The sequence below is a fragment of the Chenopodium album genome, chromosome 13, assembly GCF_948465745.1.
Source record: "Chenopodium album chromosome 13, dcCheAlbu1.1, whole genome shotgun sequence".
Classification (NCBI taxonomy): Eukaryota; Viridiplantae; Streptophyta; class Magnoliopsida; order Caryophyllales; family Amaranthaceae; genus Chenopodium; species Chenopodium album.
In genome coordinates this window covers 7,759,857-7,775,327 of record NC_137846.1, presented here as the reverse complement: position 1 = coordinate 7,775,327, position 15,471 = coordinate 7,759,857, and the positions used below count along the sequence as shown (strand labels likewise).

The 15,471-nt window shown below is 32.2% G+C and overlaps 1 protein-coding gene across 1 annotated transcript; it reads right to left on the bottom strand.

Annotated features, from left to right (window-relative positions):
• Positions 1 to 3,934: 3,934 nt before the first annotated feature.
• Positions 3,935 to 10,934, bottom strand: LOC145574487 (glycine-rich domain-containing protein 1-like). Its single transcript, XM_081632292.1, has 8 exons — positions 10,659 to 10,934; positions 9,324 to 9,444; positions 8,798 to 9,229; positions 7,220 to 7,501; positions 5,709 to 6,229; positions 5,115 to 5,242; positions 4,817 to 4,968; positions 3,935 to 4,714 (listed from the first exon to the last, which is right to left on the bottom strand). The coding sequence occupies exons 1-8, from the start codon at positions 10,850 to 10,852 to the stop codon at positions 4,199 to 4,201; spliced, it is 2,346 nt and encodes a 781-aa protein (XP_081488418.1). The 5' UTR covers positions 10,853 to 10,934; the 3' UTR covers positions 3,935 to 4,198.
• Positions 10,935 to 15,471: the final 4,537 nt, after the last annotated feature.

Here is a 15,471-nt window from a genome sequence, read left to right as displayed (position 1 = left end):
AGAAGCTTAGCTTGAGAAGCCAAGTAAGACCGTTTTTAGGTAGAAACTCACGGAGTATGAAGAGAAACTCATGCAAGTTTCGTACGGCATTTGGACGAAAGTTGCAGCTAGCATGTGGGGCCCACTAACGTGTTCGAAACCGTACCTATCTGCGTGAATGAAAATGACTTACGTTGTAAATTAATTTTGAACGTATTTAGATACGCGCATATGCTCTTCATTCTTCCCTAGAAACTTCGGCTAACAGTCTAACACATCACACATGCTACCATATGCTCCACCTTCGCATACATACACTTGTCTTTAATTAAAAATTATTAATTGAAATTATTATTGGTATTAAGTCTTAATTTTAACTAGTATTTTAGCCCGTTCGATGCACGGGCTGGTTATTTTTGTTGAAATGTGTTGCATATATATTTGTGTTATATGTGTCGATGTTGTTTTGGATTTTAGTTAGGTATATATATACATAGATATTGCGTGGTATGAAATGACTTATTGATTTAAGTTATATTTTAAGTTTAGGAGATGAAAATTTTATTTTATTGTCTATGTAATTAGTTTAACTTTAGTTTATCATGGTAGAAATGAAACTCTTCATTTTCTTATTACTTAAATTTGCAAGTCTTGGAATGCATAAAGACTTAAAACATTATTTATTTTACTCTATTGAAAGATTAAGGGAGGTGGCATGTGGCATATGAGTGATTGGTGACATGTGGCTTAGTATGAATTTGTGGTTAGAGTTTTTAAATACTAGGTATAGATTTCTTATGCTTTACTTCTACTTGCTCCACATTAAACCTTCACCAGTTTCCACCCAAAATTTCATTTATAAACACCATTTTTTCACCACCACCACTACATGGCTAGCATTAATTATTCATTTGTAGTTTTAATTATGGATTAAATTATTTTCAATATTTCCTTTGCATTTATTCTATTTGGAATGATCATATCCACATAGTGTTGACATCCTATAATTATAAAAATGATCAAACAAGACCATAAAACTGAACTAGCTCGCCCTAATTGTGGATTTTATTTTACATAAATTTGGCGAATATGCTATTAAGTAGAGTAATTTAACATAGAATCTATGGAATATCATAACACTGATGCACTAAAACTACTACTGAACAACAAAAACAAGAAGAATTGCGTCTAGTATTACACATCACACCACCATGTTGATGATATGACGCCCAGCCCAGTAGTATCAAATTGGTATTTGGTACGTCCAAGAAAATAAAACAATTACAACTCTACTAGCTCCTCATTTTCGCTCATTTTCAACTCTACTTCAACTCTACTCTTTTGAAAATTTTATAGTGGTCTATTGAAATATGACTACTATAATGTTTTATGATTATTAATGTGAAAAATGAACTAATCTTATTGTTTTATCATTAAAATACTATGATAGTCATATTTAGGTTTCTTGTTGATCTTTCATCTCTTATGTGTAACTAATTCTAGTGTGCTTTTTCCGGGGGTTTTTTAATGAATCAAGCATCTTTTGAATAAAGAAAATTGAAATATTTTTAGAGCATTTAATTGAGGTTATTGACAATTCAATCTAAAACATAATTGAGTTGAGTATATAAGTACCAAGATCATTTTCGACAAATTAAAGAACAAGTTTTCACCTAATTTGTTTTTACTTATTTGAACTTATTTGGTCTCATTGGATCTTATACAAACTTATTTGAGTTAATATTGAACTTGAGTATCCCTTATTAGCCTATATTGCACTTTATTTGAACTTAATATATAAACTTATTTTTTTCTAAACTTATCCGACTTAAACTTGTTTGAAATTATAAGCCTTTAATTATGGGAACTTATTTTTCTTGAAATAAGCGGAATAAAGGTGATGAATGAACAAAACAAGTCCTAAATCAAGTTAATAAAGTCTAAAAATATAGTTTTGTCAAATCATTTGAAGCAAGTTTAACTATTCTTTCCCAATATAAACTCGAAAACTAGATAATTTGGTATTTCATGTTAGATTCAAATTTATAAAAATCAGGCCTAATTCAACCCATGTAATAAATGGGTCGTGTCAGGTCAACTTATTAATTTTAACAAGTTAATTAAAAAAAGCTTAACTTAAATATTAATTTTTGATTGGATTCAAGTCGGGTTAATGTTTTGGCCACTTCTATGCTTGAGGATCATAGAGTATTGGGATAATTAGTCCCTCTATCTTCGCCAAAAGTAACCTGAGTTTGATCTTCACTACGCTTTTTCTGTGATAGGAGGGACACCCAAATACTGTGTAACTAGTTTATAATTAATCGTATATATATAGTTTATTGTAGTGTTAGAGCAAGGCCTTAATTAGGGGAGTATTATCAGTTTATCTCCAATCGCATACGCATATTCGCATGTTCACCTATCACGACACTCCTTTGCTTATCACCTTGCTGAGATCATTGCATGTGTAGTTGTGTACTGACAATTCTTCTTCCCGTTAATATTATCTTGTTTTTAATTTCCTACTAGTATTACTACGTACTTCATATATCTTTGTTTTAGCTTATTTTGTTTAAGATAATATAAATTATCTCAAAATAGTGATGGTGGACCGACTCAAAGTAATTATTAATCAAACGATGATTCGAATTTAAACGGAGTTATTGTCTACATACAGTTTTGTTTTCTGTTTGTACGGTAATTCTTCCTTCACATGCATTTTAAGATTCTCAACCACTAATCTTAGTTAATTTTGTTTTAAAGGATTCCATTAAATAATTGCAATTTTAATCATCAAAATATAAATTGATAATCTAGTACTCCCAAGTCCCAACGGTTCAGTTTGGGCCAGTCCAAATTTTACTTATCACTGACTTGGTCTAGACTAGTACTCCAAATTAGTTTTAAATTGGCAATCTAAATTAATTTTTGATTCCAAACTCATTTGTGTATCATTTTATAAAAAAAATTCAAATACATACGTCATATAAAATATTAAATATATAAATCTAAGAATTAACATTAATAACCTAAATTTGAATTAAAAAAAATAAATCATTTTTCCAATCAACTTTGAATAATTTCAAGTTGTCCCTTGACATAGTTATCAAATCCAAGCACCACCCAATCTAGACACCAAGTCACAAACACACAACAAATTAGGCACATGTGAAGACTTTTTAGCCACACCAAGCACATGCTCAATTGCACCTCTCAATTATTATTAGGCTATCTTTTCCTATAAACCCAATCTCAACGTGATCACTGATACATTATGCAAGGATGCGTGCCAAGGATTAGCAAATGATAAATCAATTGAAAATTTAGATTACTTATCGCATTATCAATTAGAAAACCAACTTTAGATGGGCAGAGTATTATAGAGAAATTGAATGTCATTGGGCTTTACATTAACCTTTAAGAGGTCTTAGATTCAAATAGAACCTCGATCCATAAATTCAAAACATCTTGATCAAGCACCAGTTGTGGACCGATCAAACTAGTAGCTAAGCGAGAGAGTTTAAAGACATAACAGTTATGCATCAAAAAATACATATTAGTGACAATTTTATAAATAAAAACAAATTGAAAGTGCTACTGAGAGGTAAAAAAGTAATACTAAACATTTTCAGTAGTACTTTTCATGCTCCTAGTAATACTGAACACCTGTCAGTAATACTACTGAACAGTTGCAGTAGTACTATTGAGAGGTGAAAAAGTTTGTTATGTAAAATTAGTTGTGCATGACTATTATGCATTACAACTTCCTCGTAGCTAAGCTAGCCTTAGAAAAACACTTAGCCACTCCCCGGAGAATCACTTTTAGAGACTACATGATGTTTACAGAGCTACACTTACAACAAAGCCCTTCTTCATCATTAATCACAATACAATGAATTTGAAACTTCTTCACATTTACATCTATGGATCAACATTATTCAATATTCTCCTCTCCAAAAGTTTTTTGTGGATTCATTCATATATTCTACGAAAAACACATAATAACATCACCAATTAAGGTTTCACACGATAATTAAGGAACGATTAAACTCATTAGCTTATTCGACTTTCAAGTTTTAGTAATGTTTCCGTTTTTTCACAAATTATACAACTCCCAAGTCCAAAGCCGTATGTACAACCACGCTCATGATAAATCCCCTCGTTTCCACAGAAGCTCAATCAATTGGTTAGAAAATCTAAAACAATTCTTGTTTTTTTATGAGATAATACCTCTCTTGTACAATTTTTCACCACCTTCAGCCACAGAAAAGTTTGGTTGATTCAAAATGTGCTCAGCCCCAGGATCATATCCTAAAACAGCCTTAGCATTCCAATACCAAGGCTGAAGGTGCGGCGATGGAAGTGAAGATGTAGAGCACGAAGAAGGATGAAGTATGACAGAACCCCAATCTTTCTCCCCAAGCTTGACCTCCTTCAATCTTCTCCGTATCAACAATCCTCCCACATCTTCCCTCCTCATCTCTGAAACACTTCTGAGTATAGCAAGGGACAGTAACAGCACGAAAACAGCGTCTTCTTCAGGTGATAGCTCTAAGGCCAAAAGCTTCCAGTTCATAAGAGCAGTAGCTTTTCCATTCGGGTTCTCATCAGAGAACCTAACAACAGTCACAAACCCTTCTTCTTCATCATCTTCTATTCCTTCTGTTTTACGTAGTTTTCTCTCTTCCTTACTCACCTCATACTGCATTTTCCGGCCCTTCAATAACTTTACCTGTAAAACATGTTAATAGGTTGAGATCACAATGATGATTCACTAAAGTCATGACCAATAATTGCTCAAGGATAGAATAGGATGATTATTCTCAAGCCTTACATAAGAGTCGGAATTTTGGGTAAGCGTAAGGCTTAGCGTTTCTAAGGAAGATGTTGATTCCCACTGCACTGTCAGTTCATCTCCAGTTGAGAAGCACCAAGAAATTACCCCATCTGATATCTCTTTAGGCTGTGCTGTTCCTACCACTTTATCTGCATTTATTTGCAAAGTCTAGAATGTCAAGACTCTCAAGAGTATAGATGATATGATAACTTGGGATATTACTGTGCTTCTAACTTAAACATAGGAAGTCAGCAACCAATTCATTTGAAAGAAAGTGGATGCAGAGTGGGCGTACCAGGGGCTTTCCCAATTGCAGAGCCTGCCACATAAGACCAAGGACCTTCGCGTATCTCAATAATCCGGTCTTCCCATTTTACATTCTCCGGTGATTCAGCCCCTCTTCTCCAAAATCCTCCACCAATTCTGTACAAGAGGTGCAATTTCATTTAGCAGATCACAATCTTGTCAGAGATTCAGAGTGCCAAATACTTGCAGGAACATATTATAATATGTACAGGCTAGTCTGGCTTTAAATAATAAGGCTTAACCGACCTCTTTCGTGTTAAACCATCATTTATACAGTCAGGCCATTATTAACTTGAGCAGAAAGTTTAAGTTTATTTACTGGTTTAATTCAGACCTAGTTGAAATCCTGCCTAAATTAAACATACAGCTTTTATGCTCCTATGAATGAAGAGGTTGATGCTATGAGCCTGACTAGCTAGTTCTTTTGCATATACAAATCTGGTCTCTACTATAAGTGCATGAACATAATTGCTAAACAGCTAATGATATGGGAGATGTTTAATATAAATGGTCTCATTGGCTAATATAATGATTTGAAAAGAAAACAATGCGATGCTACTTTTGTTGAGAAGTGAAGACTCACCTTATACGAACCACAAAGCATTCTCTTCCTGCATGATCCAAAACAGTACGAGACAACCATCTCCCTTCCTGAGGTCGATACTGATTTAGCTTAAGCATTACATCAGATATCATAGCACCAGAATCATCACTCGAACGATCAGGGACACATTTCAACAGGTATGGTGCTTGTACAGGAGGAGTAATTGAAGTGAAAACCCTTAATTTCTGATCAACTTCACTTCCAAATGCAAGAGAAGGTGCACGAAGCAAGTCATTCCACGAAAATGAGACATTGTCCAGCAAACCAGTGCCCGTGAAACAAAGGTTCCCTGGATGCCGAAGCTCAAGGCTAATCCCCCTGGTTCCAAACTCGGAATAGAAATGCCATCCTTTTTGCCATGAATCTGGAGCAAAACTCCAAATGGGTTTGTCAAACTTGAGTTCTTTGTGACATCTAAACATTCTTAGGCGCAAGAACTCACGTGTCTTTTCTGCTTGTGTTGCATCCATATGTGATCTCAGCCTAACAAATACACATACCTGATCTCCAAAATCAGATTTCAAGTTAACACCAAGGCTTAAAACTGAGTACACAAGACTTTCAGTTGTAATTAGTGTAATAACTTGCCCAAATTTTTACATACACAATAGAAGTAAAATGATGGAGTTCATTTTAGCTATTTTAAGTTTGATGATACAGTTATGTACAATTTATATAGTCAGTCATCTCAAAGAAATCAATCTGTCTCAACATCGCCTAACTAGTTTAAACCAGAAGTCAGCATAGAGTGTAAGAGAACCAAGAGTCTGATTAATTCCAACAGTAAACATGCCTTCAAGATCTTGGGCATATGATACAGGGGAGAAACCAGGGGTGTCTAGTATGGGCTGTCTAATAGTACATGTAATATAGTAATGTTGGATTATTATTAAAGAAAATATTAGCTTAGTGTGCTACAGAGATCAAGTACTATATACGTAAATGTTACTAAGCAATTAAGCTGGTGATTTTGCCAGCTAAATATACTTCTCCCTATATGAGACCTCTATATTTGGCAACCTAATCAAAAGTTTCTGGCTTCGTCACTGATTATTTATGTAATCAAGGCATCTCACTATAACTAGTCAATAATTAGTTGGCAATATGGTCACGATCTCAAGAAGACATCAGCAACTAGGATGTTCAATTAGTCAGATAACCTAACTTCCAATTTGTCCTGCTCAATTGAGCTTCTATGACCAACAATCCACCATCTGTGCCAACCGGCTTACTTTATTTCCCACTTGAAAAACTATATAGATCACTTCATTAAGCTTTTGTTCAACAATCTATACAATATAAAAAACTAACATGATTGTGGAAGTTGAAAATGACGACAAAGCATGCATAGAATCACAATGAATAAGATTCGATGATCTCATGATGTACAATAAACCATTATTAATTAGAGCAAGTTGCTAATAAATAAACCTTGGTAGTAAATAATGCATGTATATTAGTGGTAAAGTAGTTTTCAACATACAACTAACCTCTAGTAAGAATCTTGGGTGCAATGACTTGTATTTAATATTAACATCTGAGTCTGAAACCGCCCAGAAGACCGAGGTTTGTACAGAATTAATACCGCCTTGCAAATCAACGGCTAGTCTTCCCCCAGCTTTCTCATATGGCTGATCAAAACTGGCCTCCCAAAGCTTCTTTGTTTCCTCTATGTCTTCCTCGTTCACTGAATGATCCCATGGGCCCACCACCCTCAGCAGCAGCTCATCTTCCATGTGCTTCGTGTCAGCTGCATATACTGTTGGGTAGCTCTAGTTCATGTAAATTTTATATTTGGGACAAATGAGAGCTTGACTATAGTAAATCACAGACATTTTTAGGGCAATTTCTACAAGTTTAGGCAATTTTTGCTCAAAAAAGGTGGACTTTTGAATATATCAAATTGACTCTTTAGAAAGAGTTCTTCAACAACATCCAAAAAACAGTTATCCAATATTAAACCCCAACAAGTCCACAACCTCCCATCAAATAAAAAGCAGCTGAATGGTATGCATGATATTGGCAAATCCTAGTCATAGACAACAATACCGTGCCAACTTACCAAATCTTTTTCAGTGTTCTTGACTAGGCTGTGATACTGATCTCATCCTTACAATACTAGTCAAGGAATTTAAGGGCTCAATTTGTCCCAAAAAAAAATTGTTCACTTTGATTTTACTTGAGCTTGAATATTAAGAAATTAAATACAACAAAAGGGAGGACATCAACACGAGAAGTTTGTTATCATTGTCTATATAGAACAGTAACATGGGACATGTCAAAATAGAATAGTTGACAATATATTTGGGATAGACGCACTATTCTACAGCACGAGTAATCATATTCATTCATGGAGTTTCCTCTTTCACAAGCTAGACATCCAGTATTCTTAGAAAGGTAAAAACTACATATCATAGGACGTCTGTTTACTAATAATCTAAAAACCAATGGATGACAACAGATTTCAAACCCAATTTTCTAGTGTGACCACATGAAAATTAAATTGAAGTAGATGGTGCAGCTGATGTAAGGCTTTGTGACACAGCTTGTAGGACCATCCAACCACATATAAATGATCCTTGTATTTTTTTTTCAGTATCTTAGTAAGATTACTCATTCCATTAAACTTAATTATTGAGGATTATATTATAGGATCATGCACTACCATGGTGCCTCATCAATTGAAAGAATCTTAACTTAACTAGGGACAGATTAACCTGTCTACTAGTTGGATCTTATGAGAATACTATTAACGTATTTTCACTTATTTAATCTACATTTTCCTGAACTAAACTTATATAAACGTAATTAAGCTGTTAATTAGAGTTGAGTAGGCCCCTGTTTTTACTTATCTAAATTGATTATTCCTAAACATACTTATCTTAAGTAGATATAAGGTTAATAGGACAGGGCTCGATTAGAAGATTTGATAATCCTAATCCTAGCTACTACTCAAAATAATCTAGAGAACTCTAAGATCAACATCATTTAATTTCGACCAAAATTCTTGAGAAAAAAACAATGTTGAAAGGTGCCAACTTATGGTGGACCTAAACATAGAAACTAACCTGATGAGTTAGCCACATGAGCAAGATATCAACAGTGGGGACCAAAACGCATGAACATCCATTACCATCGCCATCGCCATCACCATCATCATCATTTTGTTGCGTTACCACCAATTGTAAGAATTTCTTGTACCTCCTCATTGCTGCAACTAAGTACACTAATTCTCCCATATAAGGCTCCTTGAAAAACTTGTCATATACATTTTTTTGTTTCCTCATTTCACTCATAAACATTTCCACATTACCACTTCTTTTCTCTTCTTCCAAATGCACTTCAGATTCTATTTCATTCTCGAATGCCTCATTAGGATACCTCTTTGTCCATATGTCCCTACACATATTAACAGCATACTCCTCGTTCTCTTCATCGAAAATTGTGGCCTTACCTATCACCTTTGAGAACCGCGTTAAGCAGTAATCTCTATAATGTACCTGTCCCAATACGTAGTGTGTTGCACTTTAGTATGCAGGGTGGTACAAACAAAATTTTCCTAGTTGAAACCAGTTCATGTAGAAATGTAGTTACCGAATTAAGAGTGTGGCAATACCAAACCCATTCAATATCAAACGGAGGGAGAATCATAGGTGGTCGTTGGTTCGGCCCAACCATTAGATCAGATATCAATGGCATCCAGAGCTCCTCATACCTAACCAAAAACAGTTACAATGTCACCATATAATATTTTCCAGTGTAGAGAGAGTCATAAAGACCTGATGTTACGATATACCATACCACCTGAGGCTTTAAGCCTTTACCAAAGGCAATATTACGTGTGTAATATACAACATAACTACTATGTCCCAAGTTTTGTATTCTTACTAAACTTAAAATCCTATTTGTCACCGAAAAACTTCAACCAAAGAAAACTAATTTTTACGGATTAAAACTTAACACTATAATGATCCTGAATTTGACGTGAATGGAAGATCAACTAATTTTTGTTCACACACGAAACAATATTAAAGAAAAAACATCATTTTCAAAGTGATTGATTGGAGTCACACTTCAATATAGGACCAAGTAACTTTCAATTTTTCATAAATAATATCCACAAGACTTTAATATAATCAATAATTGCACTAAATGCATCAATAACATTATCATGGCCGAACATATCCAGCCAAAAGCTGAACATCTTAGTATATACAAATACAATTCAATGTTTTTTTAACTTAATTATTATTATTATAATTGATAATTATTCATTGGCCCACGAATTATTGATAATGTTTTATATCAAATTGCTCAATAGATGACACAAAACCCAATTAAAGGGGATTCAATTTCTTTGGTTTTTTTTTTTTTTTTTTTTTTTTTTTTAACTTCAATGGTGCATAATTTTGCTAACTTTTAACTACGTACTGTAAAATATGTGTAACAAATGTTGTACTAGCTAACATGCCTAACAATAAACAATCTGTCTTTACAAAGACTTGGCCTTATTATATTTGGTGTTAGTGCATCGGCATTATTATGCTAGATTATTATACCCATATAGTACAGTTCTAATTTTGTCCCGGAATTAATTGTCGTGTATACTACGAGTACTAGTCTACTAAAATGTTACAATGTTTAGATTTCATTTCGGCCAACAAATTAACCTAACTAATACTAGCAAAGAATAAAGTCGAATATTCTCCTCATAAATTTTGGATATATTTTTAAGTGAATATTAACATAGGTGAGGTATGATATCCTTGATATGGTTGTTGTAGCCATATAAATATTGATTAAATGAAATACTCTTCATTCACGGGGTTTCATGATAACTTAACAGTAACATACTCTTAAATGATGCGACAACAATTTTTATACTCCGTACGTACAACAACATTAGAGAAGAGAGGAATAGAATAAAACCTGCGAATGGCTTCGACGAGAGTAGAGGGATGGTGAAGCCAATCAGAGTCAGCCACGTAACGGAGGAACTTGAGATTGCGTCTAGCAGCAGAGACCAGATCTAAGGTGACTAGGATAGCTTCTTCTTCAGAAATTAAACTGCTGATACTTCTTGTTGAAGGGTACTCTGAATTGGTGCCATTAATATCCGACATTTTTAACCTATGAAATTAATGAAGAGAGAGAAAGAGAGATTATGGGAGGAGAGAGAGAGGGGGGTTTAGAGGGAGGAGTGGGGTGTGGTGATGTAGGAGAATGAATGAATAAATGAAGGAATGAATAAATCAATGAGGATAGTTGTGTTTTAATAACACGTGTTAAAGTGGATTTGTATTATAAGAGAGATTGAATCACTAGAAATAATACGATGATTCCACGACTTTGATCATTGTACTTTTAATTGGATGGTTTTTGGTGGATCTATGCTTATTGACTCGTGACAAATTAGGGAGAAATGAGAATAGAATGGCTTGTTTATTATTCATCAATAGGTAGAGTATTTATACAAAACCTAAAAACATAAGATAGGAAACAATTTTCCTAAAAGATATACTTAAATAATATCTTAACCTATAATAAACATAAATATATTATTCTCCTAATAAGATTCATATGGAAAATATATCACACATATTTTCCGATATTATCTCTAACACCCTCCCGCAATCGTAACGGCAGTAAAACGAACGTTGCGATTGGAAATTCTTCAAGTTGTTGAAGCCGAGATGCACACTCTTGTGATGTCGCCTTCATTTTTTTTTTCAATGATGAGAACGTTCATCTTTTCGAACTCATCTGTCATCAATCAAACAGGAACGTCGTTCTTTTCGAACCTGTAAATATAACAATTTTTTGTTTTTCCAGAGCAAAATTGAGCTCCAATCAAATATTGGTTTTTCAGAGTAAACCACACTCAAATTTCTTTTTGGTCTTTCGGAGTAAACCACACTCAAATTTCTTATTGGTCTTCTAGAGTAAACCACACTCAAATCTCTTATTGGTTTTTCAGAGTAAACCACACTCAAATCTCTTATTGGTCTTTCAGAGTAAACCACACTCAAATCTCTTATTGGTTTTTCTAAGTAAAACCAAACTCATATCCAAAGAAGCAAAATCATGATCGAATAAACTCACAAAAAAGAAAAAAAATTGCACAGCGGAATTTTTGATACCATGACAAATTAGGGAGAAGAGAGAATAGAATGGCTTGTTTATTATTCATCAATAGGTAGAGTATTTATACAAAACCTAAGAACATAAGATAGGAAACAATCTTCCTAAAAGATATACTTAAATAATATCTTAACATATAATAAACTTAAATATATTATTCTCCTAATAAGATTCATATGGAAAATATATCACACATATTTTCCGATATTATCTCTAACAACTCGTAACACCAATTCAACAAGGTACCTAGGCAGGTGCACTAGGGAATAAAGGTGATGATGTTATTAGAAAATACAAATTACAAAAGGGTTAGAAAATTTATATGACTCCTTGTGTTAAACTTTTAAACACTATATTAAGATTTCATTGGTCATGAATATGACATTTTGCAAGTTTTTGTTAAATATGCATTATTTTTCTATTTTTGGTCAAGGTTATTAATTGACCTCTAATTACACCGTCATGTTACTGTGTAAATTACAAATATAAGCAATACTTCCTCCGTTTCTTTTTAGTTGACACGTTTCTTTAGTCGACACATTTCTTTAGTCACGTTTGCCAATGCACAAATTAAATTATTAATAACTTTAATTACCGATAAGCAAAAATTATAAACATTTGATATTTTGAAAATATACATTGTGACGAATCTAACAAGATTCCACTAAACTATATTTTTCCTTACATATAAATCACAAAACGTGGTCAAAGGGATGTGTGTGAATAGTGCTAAAGTCAAAACGTGTCAACTAATAAAAAAATGGAGGTAGTATAATATTGTAGTATTTATAATCTTTATTTTTGTCTCATTGAATTAAAAACAACTACTTTTAAACCCGTGCGATGCACGGCGGCTTACTGTATTATAAGAATTGTTTTTGTATTTGCATTTTTGCAGTATTTCAATTTCATATAAGAATAGTAGAAAATATTTTAATAGTAGTACATGTCATATTCAAAAACCCACTGGGTGCGAAATAAAACAAAACCAAAATTCTAAAACCCACTGGTTGCGAAATGAAACAAAATCATATGCGATTATACTAATATGGGAAATGTTTGTTTCATATGGTTATCGAATTTAATTGAACATCTATTTTCAATTTTCATAAAAATACTTACAATAGTCTCTACATCCATCATAATGCCAAATACTTCTATAGATATTTAAACTCAATTCATATAAACAAAACTCATATAAAAACTAATCAAAATTCTCATAACCATAAATTAATACATCCTATATCATATAACAACAACAGCAAAAAAAAAATAACCTTTATCTTGACAAATAAGTTGAATAGGAACTTCGTCAGAATTGCTTTATCAAAATATGGAATCGCCACTTTGTCGCAATTGCTTTATGAAACTATGGAATCGCCTTAAGTGCTTTGCAAGGAATAATAATTTAGAATGTATTATGTGGTTTGATCGAAATTATAGAATCATTGAAGAGGAAGAGAAAGGAGAGGGCAAGAGGGAATGAAAGGAAGAGATTTCCAAATTGGAAAATGAGTATTAAGGCCCTATTCTGTTCACCTTATTTCCACTTATTTCAGGGTTAATAAGTTCAGATAAGGGTTAATAAGTTCTAATAAGTTGAGATAAGATAAGTTCAGCAAAAATAAGTTCAGATAAGTTGTGATAAGGGTTAATCAGGGCTACCCAAGTTTAATTTATAACTAAAATAAGTTCTAATAAGGGCTAATAAGTTCAGATAAGTTAAGATAAGTTCAGATAAATAAAAATCAGGTGAGTAGAACGCACCCTATTGTTTGGAATGGAAATTAGAAATCAATATTATGTAGTACACCGTACTATAAAAAAAGAAACTGAAAATGGAAGTTATGTTTTTTTTTTTTTTTTTTTTATTTTTTTATTTTTAAGTTATGTTTTTTTTTAAAAAAAAATTAATAATTTTTTTTTTAAAAATAAAATATTAAGGAAAAGACCACGTGGCACTCTAGAATTGTTTTAAATGTTCCTATTTTAAAATAGTACTAGATTAACCCCACTAAAAGAAAATAATTTCCTCATTTTTCCTAACTAATTTCTAATTAAATATGAATATACAATTCCTAAAAGTGCATAATTTTCATATTTAATTAAGAAATTTCAATTAAATTTTATTAACTATTGTTAACAATTCGTTAATAACTAAATAGCATAATGTGTAGAAAACCCAAAATTTAAAATTTAAAAATTCAAATGGAATATATTTTCAAAGCTATGTTAAATAGGTAGCTTAAAAAGAAAAAAAAAATGACATCATTCTTGCATTTTTGAGGGAAAAAATTAAATAAAAAAGTGACACGTAGGCAATGATGACATCAGCGGTTGTTATTTTAGTATATATATATAGATATAAATTGGTTTTTATTTGAAAAAAAAAAAGAAAAAAAATGATTTCGACTTTAATTACTATAATTGTGTTAAGTGCATTGTATATTTGTATGTAGATAAATTAGGCCAAACTACTTCTACTGCATAGTATTACTTGTAATATATAATGTTGATTTTCACAGCTTTAACTATTATATACTCCATACTTTATATTGATGATCATAGTAATTCACATAATAACCATCATTAACCTAATTAAAGTTAATGCCCCATTACCCACCATACTTATGATTTACTCATACTATCGAGATTTTTCCAAAAATTATTTTTGTCACTTTCGCTCACTAACAAATAGATAGTCCTTTCCAACCATTTGATGAAAAGAGTCAGATAGGTCAAAACATTCATCACCGTCGAATTACAGATTAAAATCGTAGGTCCCACTCATAGTCCTGTTTAATTGACTTCGTTTAATATTTACTCCTATTATGCCGACATGCTTTAGATCGATTATATGTTATCCCAATTAAACAGATTACTAATGATAGAATTAGTGGTGTCTAATTACTAATGATAGTATTAAAGATGTCCAATCAAAGTGGGGAATAAGACTCCAAAGAAGACAAAATTGGAGAAATGGGTTACATTATTGGAACTGAAATTTAAACTAACTTTCCATATTTGTTTCATGGCTATAGTGGTAGCATATCATGCGAGTCTCATCACGATTTGTCGATTTTGGTCATATATTCATAATGCAACATTGTGGGATATTAAAGTTACGTGTACTTCTACGTTTATAAATTGTCTAGTTATCTTCGTGTCATTTGCCTTTTATATTCTTCATTAGATACATATGGTGTAAAAAAAAAAAAACAAAAAAATACATATCATGTCATGCTAGCTAATTTATAGTAGCTACCTCTTCTTTAAGCTAATTTCCTTGCATTTAATTTATTTATGTTTATATATCTCTAATTCTAGACATAAATCCAACTGTTTAGATATTAGCCTCGGATTTTAGTACCTTTAAAATTTTTGAATAGTTAATATTTTAAAAAATAAAATATATTGAAATGAATCTAATTAGACCTCACATAAATTATCCTTGCATATAAAAATAAATATATAAATAAAAGTTTACAAATAATGTTAAAAATTAAAGGGTAAAGAATCAATAAAAACGGATGTAATAGTAAACCAAAATTGTTTGGTATGAAGATACTTATTTACCTCTGATATGTAGAAAAAATGAAAA